This window comes from Schistocerca cancellata, chromosome 4 (genome assembly GCF_023864275.1).
Source record: "Schistocerca cancellata isolate TAMUIC-IGC-003103 chromosome 4, iqSchCanc2.1, whole genome shotgun sequence".
Taxonomy (NCBI): domain Eukaryota; kingdom Metazoa; phylum Arthropoda; class Insecta; order Orthoptera; family Acrididae; genus Schistocerca; species Schistocerca cancellata.
In genome coordinates this window covers 533,144,839-533,163,496 of record NC_064629.1, presented here as the reverse complement: position 1 = coordinate 533,163,496, position 18,658 = coordinate 533,144,839, and the positions used below count along the sequence as shown (strand labels likewise).

The 18,658-nt window shown below is 40.9% G+C and overlaps 1 protein-coding gene across 1 annotated transcript in view; it reads left to right on the top strand.

The window, feature by feature from the left end:
• The window catches only part of LOC126184313 (nose resistant to fluoxetine protein 6-like), a 331,804-nt gene that overhangs the window by 208,294 nt on the left and 104,852 nt on the right, over window positions 1–18,658 (top strand). The window contains exons 7-9 of the mRNA XM_049926689.1: window positions 10,910–11,003; window positions 11,086–11,202; window positions 18,273–18,438. Of these exons, the coding sequence (XP_049782646.1) occupies window positions 10,910–11,003; window positions 11,086–11,202; window positions 18,273–18,438 (377 nt within the window). The remainder of the gene's footprint in view (window positions 1–10,909; window positions 11,004–11,085; window positions 11,203–18,272; window positions 18,439–18,658) is intronic.

The following is an 18,658-nucleotide window of genomic DNA, read 5'->3' as shown; positions in this document are numbered from 1 at the left end:
ACCCTCAGCAGAAAACACCAATCTAAGACGAAATGTATTTCAAAATAACACCAAAAGTGTGATAACGATAGATGGTTTAGAGTGTTGAATAGTATAATTGTTAGCAGCATTACTCGCATATTTGCGAGAAACATTAAAATACCTAAAATTAATACAATAATAAAATTAATTGTAAAAAATGCAGTCACTCACTAAAAACCATACTTAATAGTAAATTAACATTCACACTTCATTTCCTTATAAGATCACTCAATGTGACTGCTATAACCTCATTTCTCCAGACTTTCAAATCTGAGTTACAAGATTGAAAGTGAGTCAGAAAATAATGAAATCATCCATGAATAGTGAGTGCTATACAGGACTCATCACTGTTAATAATATGCCACTAATCACTACTGCATACAGAGTTAAGCTTGCAATGTACCCTTAATGTACATTAACATGTTGCTCAAAATGGTTTTTATAACATAATGAACACAACACTCAAAGAAATATTTACCTAAGAAGAACCAAATTCATATGAGGAGTAAGCCACAGAAATCCCTTTTTAGAGTTGGCTGCAGGTTGTAGTAACCCAGAGAAGTCTGTAAGAATAGTAGACTTCCTTGTGATCCTTTAGTACTGCTGCTATCTTGTTCAAGTAAATTATGGAAATACAGCCAGGTAATATCTTCAACAACCATCAATGATTCTACTTGCCTGCATACCTTAAGTTAGTTAAACATTCAATACACTGAGAGAAGCTCGTATTGTCACCTTCTCCTTGTCCTGATGTAACTTCCTCTGGCCCTCATTGTCAGACACTGAGATGTTAGGCCTAGGAGTTCAAGCCGCCATTTTCATCTAAAGCTTCACAGTATTGCCTGCACGATCCTGATTTCAAAATTACATCCTTTTGAACTGGTGTGAGACTTCTGAATTACTACATTAGCATGTAGATTGACTTTACTTGTGATGTAATGCACCAAATCCTTGACATTCTCTCTGTGCATCATAGTACCCCAGTGACTATACAGAATCCAATTAACACTGCTGGGGGTCCACTTTATTTGCTTCTTTTCAAGGGATTCTGTGTCCATAAAGTGCTCAAATGTGGGAAGTGATCCCTCAGCAGAGTGCTTGATAAATATTTGAACATGATTTCAAATGGTTCAAATGGCTCTGAGCACTATGGGACTTAACATCTATGGTCATCAGTCCCCTAGAACTTAAAACTACTTAAACCTAACTAACCTAAGGACATCACACAACACCCAGTCATCATGAGGCAGAGAAAATCTCTGACCCCACCGGGAATCGAACCCGGGAACTGTAAACATGATTTCAAATGGTCTTCAGGAATAGTTTCATTTATGTAAAAATAAAGTTTAGTTACTGCACTTCACAGATCCGTCAACTCTATTTTTTTTCCTGGTATTCTTATAAAAAATCCTTTCAAAACTTTCCTTTCCCAGTCAATTCACTTCTCATTTTGAATTAACCAACAACAGGGATTGCAATGACAAGAATTCTCTGAAAAGTCTAATGAGAATTTTACATAGGTTTTGTGTATTAATATACAAGTTGCTATTAAGTTTTATTTATCAGATTTTTACTTCATCGTTTGAAATGAGTCTGTAACAGTATATTTTATAAAAAAAAATTAAAATTATACTATTAAGCCAAGATGAATTATCCAGAAAATGACTTAAATGTGTTTTACCTTTGACTACACATCTTCTGCTTCTATCACATTTAAGTTGAATGTCCTTAATTCCTTATTTCTATTGGATATTTATATTGTCCTATCAACAAAAAATACTCTTCTAGCTTTCTGGTGTAATAGTTTCATTTTTTGTCACCATTGCTGCTACAATACAATTATTATGGCAAATTTCTGTCTCCTTGGCAATACTGTTGATAAGGTCAGATCTGTTTGTAACCAGCAGCTATAAAATATTTCTCTTTTGTCTTTGTTGAGGCTAATGTATGTATAGTTTTCCCAATCAGTATTACACAAATTAAAGCCAAACTGTTTATTATTGTATAGTTGGCATATTCCCTTGGTACAAAATTTTTGCTGTCTAATTAGAGTGACTCAGTGACTGATATGTCAGAATGTGGTAATCAGTAAGAATTTCCTATTATAAATGTAAATCTGAACTCTTGTCCATAAAGTTTTCAGTCAGATTAATTCTCATATTTTTTCCAAATTTAAAAAAAAAAAATCCTACTTTATATCTTGATTTTCAGCCAGCTCTTGTTTGAAACTTCTTAGCAGATTAAAACTGTTTGCCAGACCAAGACTCAGACTCAGGACCTTTCCATTTAGCAGGCAAGTGTCCTACCAACTAAGCTACCCAAGCATGACTCATGACCCGTACTCACAGCTTTACTCCTGCCAGTACCTCATCTCCTACTTTCCCAACTTCACGGAAGTTCTCCAGCAAACCTTGCAAGACTAGCACTCCTGGAAGAAAGGATATTGTGGAAACATGGCTTAGCCACAGCCTATGGGATGTTTGCAGAATGAAATTTCACTCTGAAGCAGAGTGTGCATTGATATGAAACGTCTTGGCAGACTAAAATTGTGTGCAGGAAGTTTCATATCAGTGCACACTCAACTGCTGAGTGAAAATTTTATCTGGAAACATACCCCAGGCTGTGGCTAAGCAATGTCTCTGCAATATTCTTTCTTCCAGGAGTGCTAGTCTTGCAAGATTTGCAGGAGAACTTCTGTGAAGTTGGGAAGGTAGCAGACAAGGTAATGGCGGAAGTGAAGCTGTGAGGATGGGTTGTGAGTCATGCTTGGATAGCTCAATTGGTAGAGTACTTTCCTGCAAAAGGCAAAGGTCCTGAGTTCAAGTCGCAGTCCAGCACACAGTTTTAATCTACCAGGAAGTTTCACATCAGCACACATTCTGCTGCAGAATGAAAATTTCATTCCGGTAGCTCTTGGTTTTTAGTGCTACAATCAATTTTAATATTTGTTTTCGAGCTGACATTTTCTTGTAAGGGTCTCAGAGGTTCTATAAAAATAGAACAGTGGATGCATCAGAGATGCCCTGCCACTTGAATGGACCTGCTCTGGGCAGCATTATAAGTGGTTGAACTATAGTCAAGACCACGGAAGTTTTTCTCTCTTTTGCCTAATCCAAAGAATATAGAACAGAACTATGGACATGTCACATGCACTCTGCTACTTGAATGGAGCTATTCAGGTCAGTGTTACAAATATTAACAGTATAGTGAAGGTTAAGTAGTTTGCATCTACTTGACACCTGTGTGAACAAAGTCTGCAGTTAAGAACTTCTACTTAGCTCTAGACTATAGAAGCCTGATCAGTTTTTGGGAGGAAAAAAAAATCCAAGAGATATATTTAGGTCAGCCATCTTTTCTGCATGTTAACTGAAATAATGCAAAATATCTATTATTACTTTTATTTCCATTTAGAGATCCAAAGTATCTGAAATAATTTAACTCCTGCTTTCTACATCCAGTGCTACGTATACATCTATACACGTACTCTGCAAGCCACCATACAGTACATGTATTAATGTGATTTTCTATTCCACTCACATACGGAACAAGGAGGAAAAAACTGTCCGTAAACTCACATAAGAACCCTGATTTGAGTTGTCTTCAAGGATCTTATACAAGATGTATGTTGGTGGTAGTAGAATAATTCTGCAGTCTGCTGCAAATGCTGCTTTTGTCTAAACTTTTTCAGTAGTGTTTTGTTAAAACAAAATCTTTTTCCTTCCAGGGATTCCAATTTGAGTTTATGTAGAATTTTCATGATACTTGTGTGCTAATTTTGCCTACTAGTAGCAAATCTAGCCGCACATATCTGTGTAGCTTCAATGTCTTTCTTTTATCTGACTGGTGTGGATTCCAAACACGTGAGCAGTACTCAAGAATTGGTCACAGAAGTGTTCTGTATGTGGCCTCCTTTCTAGATGAGCTACATTCTCTTAGAATTCTCCCAATAAACCGAAGTCATCCATTCATCTTTCCTACAACTGACCCTACATGCTCCTTCTGTTTCATGTCAGTTTGCTGTTAGATATATAATCAACATGACTGTCAAGCAGTGCAGTACTGCGCTCAGCCTTCTCATCTGCATTAATGTACATGTTTTGAAATTTAAAGCAACCTGAAATTTGTTAGAACTTCAAGTTTAACACATATATTTCGGAACGACACAACACATATAAGTCACAGAGTAAGTTGACAAGTAAGACATGTGTACACATTAGCATTCGAATGAGCACAGAGTCCCATTCTAGCGGCCGCTGCTCGGCTGGCCGCTTAGGTGGCGCAGCTGCTGCATGGCTGGCAGACAGCGCCGCACGTAGAGGATGCGTGTAATTGCACGGTGGCACTTTGAATGATTGGCGAGTCACAACAAAATTCACCATACTAAGTATAAATTCTGTCTAACTCATCTTGTAGCCTCTTACTGTCACTTGAAGATGACACTGTCCTGTAGGCTACAGTTCCCCCCTTTGAAATTGTTGCACTGGTCTTGATGGAGGTGTCCTGGAGATGGCTAACGTCCATAGGCGTTGTTTGACTCACCGTAAAGTCTCGAGGAGGAGGCCTTCCCGTACGGACGGAAGTGTCCCTGATGATAACGGGTCGAGATGACAGGAGTTGTAGGGGTCGAATCTGCTGGGGCCCCATGCACCAATCTGCCCATTGCGGCCAGTCCAATTGATATGACAGGAGACATGGGCGATGTGTCGGCGTCCGTTGGAGGAGGAGGCGAGTAGATTTGCTCTGACAGAGGATGGTCCTCCGGTTCCTGCATGGGCACGTCTCCTGGTGGCGTCCGTTCTGGTGCTGGCATCGCGATGATGGTGAGAGGGCTGCGTTGTGAGTATTGAGAGATGCCAAGATCCCGAGCGTCAGGTAGAGCCAAAGGTGGTGTGGCAGCATTCGGAACAGGCGTTGCTGGCACCTGAGGCCGAAGCTGGTCTGAACGACACACTGCAACACCCGTGTCCATCTGGATTTCATACAGGCGTCGGCCACGGTGTCTTAAGATGCGGCCCGGGCTCCATTTTGGCCGCCTGCCATGTCCCCGTACCCAGACGAGGTCGTCGGCGGTGAACCGGCCAAGTGAAGGACCCGCAGCCGTGAGGTGGAAGGCCGCAGAAGATGAAGTAGCGTGCGGGGCTGTCGCCCATGTAAGAGCTCAGCCGGGCTGTGGTCGCCCATGGGGGTGAAGCGGTAAGACTCCAGAAACTGGAGAAGCGCCTCATCAGCAGCAGAAGAAGTCAGAAGTTTCCGCATCTGAGCCTTAAATGTGAAGACCAGTCGTTCAGCCTCACCGTTGGATTGCAGATGGAACGGCGGGGTCGTGACATGCGTAATGCCATGACGAGCACAAAAATCCGCAAATTCGGAAGAGGCAAATTGCGGACCATTATCAGTAACAAAGAGTAGAGGGGAGGCCTTCCAAAGACAAAATGTGGGCGAGAGCACTGGTGGTTGCCGCGGTGGTAGGTGACGTGCAACGGACAATGAAAGGAAAGTTAGAGTAGGCGTCAATTACGAGGAGCTAATAAGTACCTAAAAAGGGTCCCGCAAAGTCAGCATGAATGCGCTCCCAGGGCTTCTCAGGCGAAGGTCACGGTGACAAAGATGACTTCGGGGAGCGGCCTGTGACGCACAACAGCTGCAGGCAGCGACCATGTGTGCTATTTCAGAGTCGATGCCAGGCCAGTACACATGACGGCGCGTCAGAGATTTTGTGCGAGACACACCCCAGTGCCGTTGGTGAAGGAGGCGCAAGACCGAAGCATGCAAAGATGCAGGTACCACAACAAGTGGCGAAGCATTTTCAGTGGAGAGGAGGATAACACCATCTCTAGCCGTGAGGCGGTAGCGCAAAGTGTAGTAGTTCCGCAATGGATCAGAAGTCTTAGCGGACGGGTGATCTGGCCAAACCTTCTGAATACAGCGTAAAACTCGGGAGAGGCTAGGGTCAGAACCCGTAGCAGCTGCCAGCCGGTCCCCAGTGATGGGGAACCCGTCCACAACCCGCTGCTCGGCAACATCCAGGTGGAAACACAGAAGTTTGTCCCTATCGAATGCCTGATCAGGAACCATGGGAAGGCGAGACAGAGCATCAGCATTTGCATGTTGAGCCATTGGCCGGAAATGAATATCATAGTTGAAACAAGACAAGTAAAGAGCCCAACGCTGGAGGTGGTGTGCAGCCTTGTCGGGAAGTGACGTTGATGGATGAAACAAGGAAACAAGTGGTTTGTGATCCGTAACAAGATGAAATTTTGAGCCATAGAGAAAAACACCAAACTTATGAAGAGCATAAATGATGGCCAAAACTTCTTTCTCAATTTGAGAATACTTTTGTTGGGCATTCGTGAGCGTTTTGGAGGCATAAGCAATGGGTTGTTCCGAACCGTCAGAAAAACGGTGTGCAAGGACTGCACCGACCCTGTATTGAGAGGCATCTGTGGCAAGAACAAGATGTTGGCCAGGTCGATAAGTAGCCAGGCACGGGGCCTGTTTCAGCATAGTCTTCAATTTCTGGAAAGCCGCTTCACATGACGCGGACCAGTGAAAAGGCACGTTTTTATGCAACAGGCGATGCAACGGCTGAGCCACCGAAGCTGCAGACGGTAAAAACTTGTGATAGTATGCTATTTTCCCCAAGAAGGCCTGCAGTTTCTTAACAGATGTAGGGCGAGGAAGGGCATCGATTGCCGCGACAGTTTGTTGAAGCGGACGAATACCATCCCGAGAGAGTTGAAACCCCAAGTATGTGATAGATGCCTGAAAAAATTGTGATTTCTGAAGATTACACTTACGACCGGCAGTCTGTAAGACATGAAACAGTGTGCGGAGATTTTGAAGATGATCTTCAGTGGTGGAGCCAGTGACAACAATGTCGTCCATGTAATTGATACACCCAGGGACAGGGAGCAATAATTGTTCCAAGAATCGCTGAAAGAGAGCAGGGATGCTAGCAACCCCGAATGGCAAGCGTTGGTATTGATAGAGGCCTAAAGGCGTGTTAAGGACCAGAAACTGCCGGGAAGCAGCATCGATAGGAAGTTGATGATAAGCTTCTGACAGGTCAATTTTAGAAAAATACTGGCCTCCAGCAAGTTTTGTGAACAGTTCTTCCGGACGGGGCATAGGGTAAGTGTCGATGAGGCATTGAGCATTTACAGTGGCTTTGAAATCGCCACAGAGACGAATATCACCATTTGGCTTAGCAACGACAATGACAGGAGAGGACCACTCACTGGAAGTGACAGGAAGCAAGACCCCTGAAGTAGTGAGACGAACCAACTCCCGTTTTACCTGATCACGAAGGGCCACAGGAATGGGCCGGGCCCAAAAAAACTTAGGCCGAGCAGTCGGTTTGAGTGTGATATGAGCTTCAAAGTCGTTTGCACGGCCTAACCCAGGAGAAAAAAGGGACGAAAATGTCGTCTACAAGGAATCCAGTTGAGCATAAGGAATAGATATCAGAGACAATATTGACAGAGTCATCTATGGAGAACCCAAAAATGCGAAAGGCATCGAAACCAAAAAGATTTTCTGCATTGCTCTGCTCGACCACAAATATGGGAACAGTGTGAACGACGGATTTGTAAGATACCTCAGCATTAAACTGTCCCAAGAGAGAAATCTTCTGTTTATTGTACGTCCGTAATTGCCGAGTGACAGGTGACAGGAGTGGAGAACCCAACTGAAGATACGTCTGAGAATTAATTATAGTGGCAGCAGAACCGGTATCCACTTGCATGCGAACATCTCGACCAAGGATTTGGACAGTGAGGAATAACTTCCCTGAAAGGGAAGAAGTGCAATTGACAGACAACACAGAATCAGAATCATGTTCATGAACATCATGTATGCGGTCGGATTTGCAAACAGAAGACACATGACCTTTCTTTTTGCAATTGTGACACACAGCTCAACGTTGGGGACAATCCTCACGTGAATGTTTCGTAAAACATCGTGGACATGAAGTAAGTTGCCGGGGGTTTTGCTGCAGTTTCTTAGCAGGTTGTTTACGGCTAGGCCAAGGCTGCGCGTGGGAGCGCACTGCCGCCACGTCGGCCGGCAGGGACGCGCCGCACGCGTTTTCAACAGCGCACAGGGGTTGTATTTCCCTGACATCACCCCACGCCTCTATTTGTGCCCCAGCGGCGCGAGAAATTTCAAAAGACTGCGCAATGGAGAGAACTTCATCTAGTGTCAGATTCGCCAACTGAAGGGCACGTTGCCGAACTTCTTTGTCGGGCGCCGACCGGATAATAGCATCCCGTACCATGGAATCGGCATAGGATTCTTTGTGAACGTCAGTAACAAATTGACACTTTCGACTGAGGCCATAAAGTTCAGCAGCCCAAGCGAGATAGGATTGATGTGGCTGTTTTTGACAACGATAAAAGGCAACACGAGAGGCTACCACATGCGTTTGCTTTTGAAAATAGACAGACAGAAGTGAGCACATTTCAGCAAAGGACAAAGATGCAGGATCCTTCAAAGGAGCCAATTGCGACAACAACCGATACATTTGAGGTGAAATCCAGGAAAGGAACAGAGACTTACATGGTTGTTCGTCTGTGACATGAAATGCCAAGAAGTGCTGTCAAAGACGTTTTTCATAATCAGACCAGTCTTCCGCTGTCTCGTCGTAAGGAGGAAAAGAAGGTATAGCCAACGATGAGAAACGCCCCGCATTTGACGCCGCGACGAAATCGCGAATCGCTGCTGTTAGAAGCATTTGCTGTTCAAGGAGATTTTTCAATAGTTGCTCGACAGTAGCCATGGAACCCTGTGAGTCAACGGTGAAAAGGAAAAATCCACTACCTCATCACCAATTGTTAGAACTTCAAGTTTAACACATATATTTCTGAATGACACAACACACATAAGTCACAGAGTAAGTTGACAAGTAAGACATGTGTACACGTTAGCATTCGAATGAGCACTGAGTCCCAGTCTAGCGGCCGCTGCTCGGCTGACCGCTTAGGTGGCGCAGCTGCTGCATGGCTGGCAGACAGTGCCGCACATAGAGGACGCGCGTAATTGCGCGGCGGCACTTTGAATGATCGGCGAGTCACAACAAAATTCACCATACTAAGTAGAAATCCTGTCCAACTCATCTTGTAGCCTCTTACCGTCACTTGAAGATGACACTGTCCTGTAGGCTACAGCATAATCATCAGTCACAGACTGCTGCTCATGCTACCTATCAGATTGCTTATGTATACAAAGAACAAGAGTGGTCCTATTATAATTCCCTGGGGCACTCCAGATGATACCTTAGTCTCAAATGAACACTAGCCATGCAGGACAGTATACTATGTTCTGTTACTTGAAAGTCTTTGAGCCACTCAAATATAGGAGAACTTATTCCATATGGTCAGACTTCTGTTAACAATCTGCAGTGTGGCACTGTGTAGAACGCTCTCTGCAAACATAGGGATACTGAACCTTGTGTGTTCACCTTCATTCGTGGCTCACAGGATATTGTTCAAGAAAAGGGCAAGCTAAGTTCTTCACATGAGCGAAGGTTTTTAAATCCATGGTGATTTATAGATAGAAGCTCTTCTCTGTAAGTAAATTCATTACATTAAATATAGAATATGCTCAATAATTCTGGAGCAAACCATTGTTAAGTCTATTGACCTGTAATTTTATGGGCCTGTTCTTTTACCCTTTTATGAAGGGGAGTCACCTTCCCAACATTTCAGTGCCAGGGATGTCTATTTCTGTGCCTCCATACGGGAGTTTGTGCAGTGGTCAAATGATGGTATTTCTGTACAATCCTCCTGCACAATTTTTTTTATTTTTTTCTTCTTTTTGAAAAATGAAACTTCAAATTTCCTTTTGTAGTCTTCTATTGCCACATCACACTGGTTTACAATTACTGAATAGAAGCCTTTGACCCACTTGGTGGTTTTATGCAGGACTGTAATTTTCTAGGATTGTTGGCAAGATCTTTCACAAATATATATAATGTTGGAAGTTGTATACTTCATGCATTAGTATTTTTATAGACACATGAATTTCTGCTAACTTTTAGCTGTCAGTACTTGTGTGTTCTGTTTTGAGCCAAAAGTGCAACAGTCTCGGTTTTCACAGTATTTTGAAAATTTTGTTACACCACAGCAGGTCTTTTGCATCCTGGATTCACTTACTTGGCACGTACTTCTCCAGAGTATGATTAACAATCAGTTTAAACTTCGTCCATAATTAGCATACATCCATCATATTGGATGCTAACAAATGTTAATTTGCTTCTTCCAGCATAAAAACTCTTCTAGCCTTCTTGAAGGATTTAGTAAGTTAACTAACCATCATGGCTCTGTTGACATGACTGCTAATCCCTGTCTCTCTACTGACACTGTCACTAAGGTAAGGCTTGTCTGTAGCTACAAGATTTAAAATATTTCCATTACATGTAGGTTTTCGCATTAGTCATTCAAGACAGTTTTTGATGAAAGCATTCAGAACTTCTTTGCAAGACTGCCTTTACCACCTATAACAAATCTATAGATGTCCACTCTACCCTCAGTACATTAAAGTCATCTAAAACTAGTATTGCATGATCAGGGTACTTCCCTACTACTGAGAATAGACTTCCTTTCAATGATAATATAACTGTTGCAACATAATCCGGTGGTTGGTAAAAACATCACCTAGGCCGTTTACATATAGATAACTTCACAGTCCTTCTCAGTTTCGACCTTGTTAGACATAATATTTTTTCAGCTGCAATGGACACTCTTCCTTCAGTCAGGGCCAGTTTACTTTTCCATTTAACATGTTGGTATTCCAGACCTGTTGAGTTATATGATGGGAAACAAAGTGCATGCATGATGTAATATATGGCAATTCCTTTATTTTTCATATATGTTTTCTTTTATATTTGCAGATAATAAACCACAAGCTTTTTACTTGTCAGAAGGTTTCATGGTGCAGGTGGTCAGTAATTCTACTCTTTCGGTAGACACATTTTTCTTCCTCAGGTAGAGTATTAAAGTACTTTTTCCAATTGCTATCTTTTACTTCTATTACAACATAAAATTCTAACATATATTCTCTTAACAGTGGGTTCCTAGTTTCATATCTGTATTATCAAGGGAAACAAGGAAAGAAACCCTCACAAGAGACATGTGGAAGCAAAATTGTGGAGTTTATCACCATGGTTCTACGAAGAATTATTAGGTAAGGAGCATATTACCTGTTGAATAATGTCATAAAATATTATCAGTTATTTTCAAAAGAAAAGGAGATATGTTTGCCAACAAAATTTAACCCTTTTCTTTTTAAATCTTGGGAGGTAGCGGTCCTTCATTATGATTGTAAATATGTGTATTTAAAGTGCAACTTAGTTGAATTTCAGTGTTTTGGATCTTATTTCGTAGCAAGATAAAATGTGATGATGGTTCAGTGCTGAGGATGTAAGGTTTTGTCATTGAAATCTACAAGGGTGGACAAAAATATGGGAACACCAAAAACACAATACATTCCCATGCCCAATGTAGTGTAGGAAAACTGTTGGCATTCAAAATTCCTTCCAGTTGTCTCGCAATGGATAAACACAGGTCCATGGTGGTTTTGAAAGGATTCATATACCATTCTAACTGCAAAATAATGGCAATTTCAGGTAATGATGATGAGCTGGATAGCGATGATGCTTCTTTTCTACAAAGTAGACCACAAAGATTCAACAATATTGAGATCTGGTTACCAGTGGCCAGGAGGGATGCAACAGTCCTGGATGATGCAAGCTGTGTGGACAGAGTCCCTGTTGTCTTGGAATACAGCATCACCATTGCGGGACAAGCACTGTACTAGGGGATGTACCTGATCAGCCAAAATGGTCCCATAATCCTTGGCAATAATACAACCTTGCATAGCAACTGTGGGGTCCATGGAACAACATGATATGGCTGTCCAAATCAACACCAAAACCCCATCATGTTTACTCTTGTGATGTAATCTCAGCTGGAAGTTGGAAACAGTGTGAAACAAAACTCATCCAATCAAATGACTTCTATGGCTCCATAGCCCATTTTTATGGTGTCAGCATCATGTTTTCCTGTCATGGGCATTTGCAACACTGATGAATGGTTTTTTGGTTCCAGCTCACCTTACAGTTCCCCACTTCTGGAGCTCCCACATATTGTTTGATGCTGACAGGGTTCACAAGTGCAACATACAGTTCTGCAGTGACTTTTGCAACTTTTGTCCTCTTAATTTTCATCACAATCTTCTTCAATGACTGTCCCTCACAATCTCTCAACACACAGTTTCATTCACATTGTGACTTAGCAGATGATGTTTTTCTACTTCCCCAGTATGCAGTGTAAACCTTTGATATGGTTCCTCTGGGAACACCAGACGCTTCGGCTACCTTGGTTATGGAAGCACCCACCATACGAGCACAAAACATTTGCCCACATCTGAATGCTCTGAGCTCCAACATAATGCACTCACAATTACACAGAACACTGTTCTGACCATGACTGACATTTGCAATGTATTGAGGATATAGCACAGGTATCACTCATGGCCAAATTCAAGAGTGCAACCTACAGGCTTCGCTATCATCTGTATTTATGTTTAAGCCTACATTTTTCACAGTGTTTACATATTTTTGTCCAACCCCTGTATATTCAAAGTTTACAACACATTATAAGTGCAGCGTGACCTTGGAACACAATTTTTTTTCTGTATTGTCTCCATTAATCTTTCAGTCAACTACTACTTAACATAATTTGGCAAAAGAAAAGTCAGTATCAAAATAGTGATCTAATACCTTTCTTATTTTCACAGTGAGACTTAACCCAATTATCACCCAGACAAATACTGTGAAAGGCCAAGTTCCCAAGTTTGAGTCTCAGACCAGCACAACACAGTTTATAATATGCCAGGAATTTTCAGATCATGAGTTATTTGTTGAAGTTTTCCCTGTAGTATTTTGACTGATAACCAAACAGACATCTTCAATGTGAGTTGGTAATGAATTAAAACTACAAGGCACAAATGGTTTAAATTAAAGTCATCAGCCCACCTTGAAGATGGCTGTATTGGTATCAGCCAAAATATTATAAGAAGAAATAATTTTTTCCTGGATGCATATCTAAAAGGCGATGGAAGGTCCTTAACTGTACTATATCTTTGTAGTTTATTGAAAATATTCTCAGAATGCACCTGAAGTCCAAAGTCGTGATACACATAATCGACCATGGCTTTCTACAGCACTCCCTGAGCAATGATTGTCAAGTTACAAATATCTGTAAGTCAGACTCTGGATTTGTCCATGTTACATGCAGTCTAGACTCTCTAGAGAAAGTAATAGTGTGTGCTGGCAACACTTTAGAGTGCAATCACAATTAAAAATCTGATGTGATATCACAAACATTAATGAGAAGGCATCACTCATGACAGAAAATTATGTCACCCTTACAACAGTTTGATCAGTTTTAAGTGATGCAATCTAATGAACATATAATTATAAAAACTTAACCAGTTGCTGGTGAGAGTGGAACAGTGACATGTAATTTTACAGGTTAATAGTTTCACACTGATAGTTGCTATCAGGAGATACAAAGGCTGCCCACTACTTACCTCCAGGAGGCAAAATTCCAGTACTGTTGATAGACAAATTTAAAAGTGAAAAATGCGTCTATAAGCAATACTGAATGTAAATACTTGCCAGTAATTGGATATCCTTGTAATTTTAAATTTTTTTCAAATGAAGCCACCTTTTGAAACAAACGATAAAACTGGCATGGAAGCATGGTTATAGAACTCGCAAACTTGATTATAGCTCTGAGTGATGCAGCAGCAATAGAGCCAGTTGCATAAGTCATCAATAATAATAATGCATTCTACCTATACAGCATTCATCCTTTCCCTCTAATTTCCCACATTTTTGTTATGACTGTTTAGACTAAATATTTAACTGACAAATTAGTTCTGTTATTACACTGAAGAGCCAAAGAAACTGTATGCTCGCCTAATATTGTGTAGGTGCCCCTCGAGTATGCAGAAGTGCCACAACACAACTTGGCATGGACTCGACTAATGTCTGAAGTAGTAGTGCTGGGGGGAATTGACACCATGAATCCAGGGCTTTCCATAAATCTGTTAGGGTATGAAGGGGTGGAGATCTCTTCTGAACAGCATGTTGCAAGGCATCCCAGACATGCTCAATAATGTTCATGTCTGGGGAGTTTGGTAGCCAGTGGAAGTGTTTAAACTCAGAGGAGTGTTCCTGGAGCCACTCTGTAGAAATTCTGGACATGTGGGGTGTTGCATTGTCCTGCTGGAATTGCCCAAGTGTGTCAGAACGCACAGTGGACGTGAATGGATGCAGGTGATCAGACAGGATGCTTATGTACGTGTCACCTGTCAGAGTAGTATCTAGATGTATCAGGGGTCCCACATTACTCCAACTGCATGTGTCCCACACCATTACAGAGCCTCCACCAGCTTGAACAGTTCCCTGCTGATATACAGGGTCTGTGGATTCATGAGGTTGTCTCCATACCCATACACATCCATCCACTCGAGACAATTTGAAATGAGACTCATCTGACCAGGCAACATGTTTCTAGTCATCAACAGTCCAATTTCAGTGTTGACAGGCCCAGGCAAGGCGTAAAGCTTTGTGTGTCATACAGTCATCGAGGGTACACAAGTGGGGCTTCAACTCCGAAAGCCAATATTGATGATGTTTTGTTGAATGGTTTACACACTGACACTTGTTGATGGCCCAGCATTGAAATTTACAGCAATTTGCAGAAGGGTTGGACTTCTATCATGTTGAACAATTCTCTCCAGTCATTATTGGTCCCGTTCTTGCAGGATCTTTTTCCGGCTGCAGATCTTTTTCCAGCCGCGGCGATGTCGGAGATTTGATGTTTTACCAGATTCCTGATATTTACGCTACACTTGTGAAATGGTCGTATGGGAAAATGCCCACTTTGTCACTACCTCAGAGATGCTGTGTCCAATTGCTTGTGCACTGACTATAAAACCATGTTCAAACTCACTTAAATCTTGATAACCTGTCATTGTAGCAGTGGTAACCAATCTAACAACTGCACCAAACACTTGTTGTCTTATTTAGGCGTTGCCAACTGCAGCACTGTATTCTGCCTGTTTACATCTCTGTATTTGAATACACATGCCTATACTAGTTTCTTTGGCGCTTCAGTGTATTTGATTAATTACAATATGATGACGAAGATGTAACGTGTCTACCAACAACATTCATATGATCATTCTAACTTTAAAATATATAAATGAAGACCAAATTAAAACATCAAATATCTATCAAGAATTCTTATACTATCATTTCAGCTTTAAAATATGTATCAGTAATCAACATGTAAGAAGTTAATTATATTGAAAATAAAATGCCACTTTCTCTACAGGAAGCAATGAAGTTACATGAAATATCTACTGATGCTTATAATCAGAGCTCTGTCAGATTACACTTAAACAGTGTCTAGGAAATATAAATTGAATGTACATTGATCAGCCAGAACATTATGACCACCAACCTACTATTGATATAAAACCATCTGGGCGACAGCAGTGTCACCTGGCAAGGAATGACTGGTAGTCAGACACACACTCACGCACACAGTGCATCTAGTATCAGTGATCATGCTTCAGTGTGTAGAATGGGGAAGTTGCACGATCTATCTGAGTTTGACTGAGGGCAGATTGTGACGGCCTGAATGCCTGGCATGAGCATTTTGGAAACTGCATGACTTGTTGGGTGTTTGAGGAGTGCTGTGGTGAATGTCTTCAACATGTAACAAAACCAAGGTGAAACCACATCAAGACATCAAAACCCCTCATTACAGATATCAGACGTTTTAGGCGCAGACTGGTAAAACAGGATAGATGACAGATTGACAGATTGTGGTGGAACTAACATCAGACTTTAATGCTGGGCAGAGTACAAGTGTGTCTGAACACTCAATGCACCGAATACTCCTAACAGGGGGCCTGCACAGCTGACAACCTATGTATGTGCCAATGATAACACCATGACATCGGCAACTATGACTGAAATGGGTACGTGACCATCAGCATGAACGTTGGTGCAGTGGCAGAGTGTTGCATGGTCTGATGAATCCCAGTGCCTTCTTCATCATGCTGAGGGGAGAGCACAAATCTGTCATCTTCCAGGGGAACAGCTCTGTGACACCTGTACTGCGGGGCGGAAACAAGCTGGCGGTGGCTCCATTATGCTCTGAGAAACATTCAGAGGGCATCCATGGGTCCAGTGGAGCTTTTGCAAGGCACCATGATGTCCAAGGAGTATCGTACACTTGTTGCAGATGCCATTCACCCCTTCATGATGATCATGTTTCCCGATTGCAGTGGCATTTTTCAACGAGATAATGTGCCATGTCACAAGGCCAGGAGCGTGATGGAGTGGTTCGAGGAACACAGTGGCGAGTTGCAGTTGATATTCTGGACTCCCAGCTCACCAACTCAAACACATGTGGGGTGTGATTGAATGTGGCGTTACTTGTGTGTGTGCAGATGTGGTGTTAGCTCCCTCCAGTGACCTACCAAGGCCTCATTACTTCCATGCTATGATGCATCACTGCTGTTATCCAAAGAGTTGGACATACCAGCTATTAGGTAGTTGGTCTTAATGTTCTGGATGATCAGTGTATGAATCTAGAATGCTACTGTATTAGCTCTCATTACTGTAAGAGTAACTTAGACCAAAGAATCAAGGCAATTAATACTCACAACAACCTTATGTTAGAAGCTCTAAATCTTTCACTCATTTAAATTCTTACAGTACAAAGTAGAGCTATGAACATAACCATTTATATTCAAAGCAGTTAACAGGATGCCAGAGGGAATATCCTGCATATCTCTAGACATCTAGAAACCGTCACTGTAAAACTGTATAAATAAAGAGATGATTGCTTGTCGAGCCTAGAGAGTAAATTTTGTGCCAGACAAAATAAATACAGGCAGAATCAATAAATATCTAAATCAGTGGCAACATTACAATCAAGGGGATATGATATGAGTGAGTGATAGTTTGACTTTAACACAGACTACAATAATCTGATATTTCCATCAGATAATTACATGAATTTTTTCTCTCTATGATTAAAGAACTCGGAACACAAGAGAGATAGTAGACAGCGATAACTGCAGAGATACACATAATCCCCAATTAAATAATAAAATTCATCAAATCCTCTCCTAATCCCATAATGCATAATGGTTTGATGGATTACAGTAATCTCTCTTAGTCAAAAAATGTCTGTATTCATTCATTAAATTGGTGTCATCCACACAGTAAATACATTTTTTGGTCGGTTACTATATTTTTAATCTTACAACTAATAAAAGTAATAACACCGGTAATGTTACATATTGTAAATACATTGCATGTGGTATAAACTACACATATTATGTATTCATTGTTTGCAGAAGACTGTGTTCTCCTCTGAAATATATACTGTTTTTGCAAGAGCTGTCAATGTGATGATGATGTGCAAAAATATTCTTAAAACAAAATGTATAAAAATCATAGTGACTATTCCAGCAGAATGGGAATATGAAATGTTTTATCAGTTATGGTTGATTACAATTAGATTGAAACATGAGCTGAAGGAATATGTAAGTCAAAAGTTCCTGAGCTTGCTTTGTTGAGTGTGAACAGTTTACCATCCTCAGCTGTATTCATCCGAAAATTAGTACATGAAACAAAGAAGCGTGAAACATTATAAATACATTTGTATATTAATTGTAATCATCATAATAGGAAATAATTCAAAATGCTGTTGAGGCAGATATTAGTTATTGAGTACTGTATCTGCATATCGATCCTGTTCCAGTTAATTGTCCATCTGAATATAAGGGATTTTTTTTCAAGTTTGGAGGATTGTTAATAATTGTTTTGCCTCAGACTGAGTGATAAAGTTTGTTTTAAGCTATTTATGTATCATCTCTACCACTGTCCTATTATATCTGGTATTTTTATGGAAACTTAGTTAAGAATTTTCATTAACAAACAATGGTCAGAATATCGTAATGAATATGCAGGGAGCATCTATGTTCAGTATGAACTGTGATGTAACTTTGTGTAGCATTCTACAATATTTTTTAAATCATAACAGCTTTAAACAAATTTGTGTTAACTGTGTTAAATGTTTATGCCATAAAATAAATGCAATCCGTCTTGCATTAATAATATTAAGTGTGTTCCTGCCAATTCATCTGCAAATATTCTGCAGGTTGACACCAGCATATATGGCAGTGATTGGAATTGCCATACTTAATATGAAATGGCACAGCCAGAAAACTTTGTTCCATATGACAGAGAGAGCAGATGTTATTTGTCCGAAGTACTGGTGGCGGAATTTACTTTACATCAATAATCTGTTTGACAGGGAAGAAATGGTAAGTGTTGTTCTGATCTAAGACAGTAAATTATATCTGCATGTTATTTATGACTTTTATTATTTTGTTGTCAGTATAAGGTGACAAGATAGTCTAGAAGAAGTTTCATATACAATGTTGTGTAAAAAGGTGATCTACTCACACAAACAATGGAGTTTTATACACAACAAGAAATACATGAGTACCTTAAATCTCAAGCAATGTAAGTTCACCTTTTCTT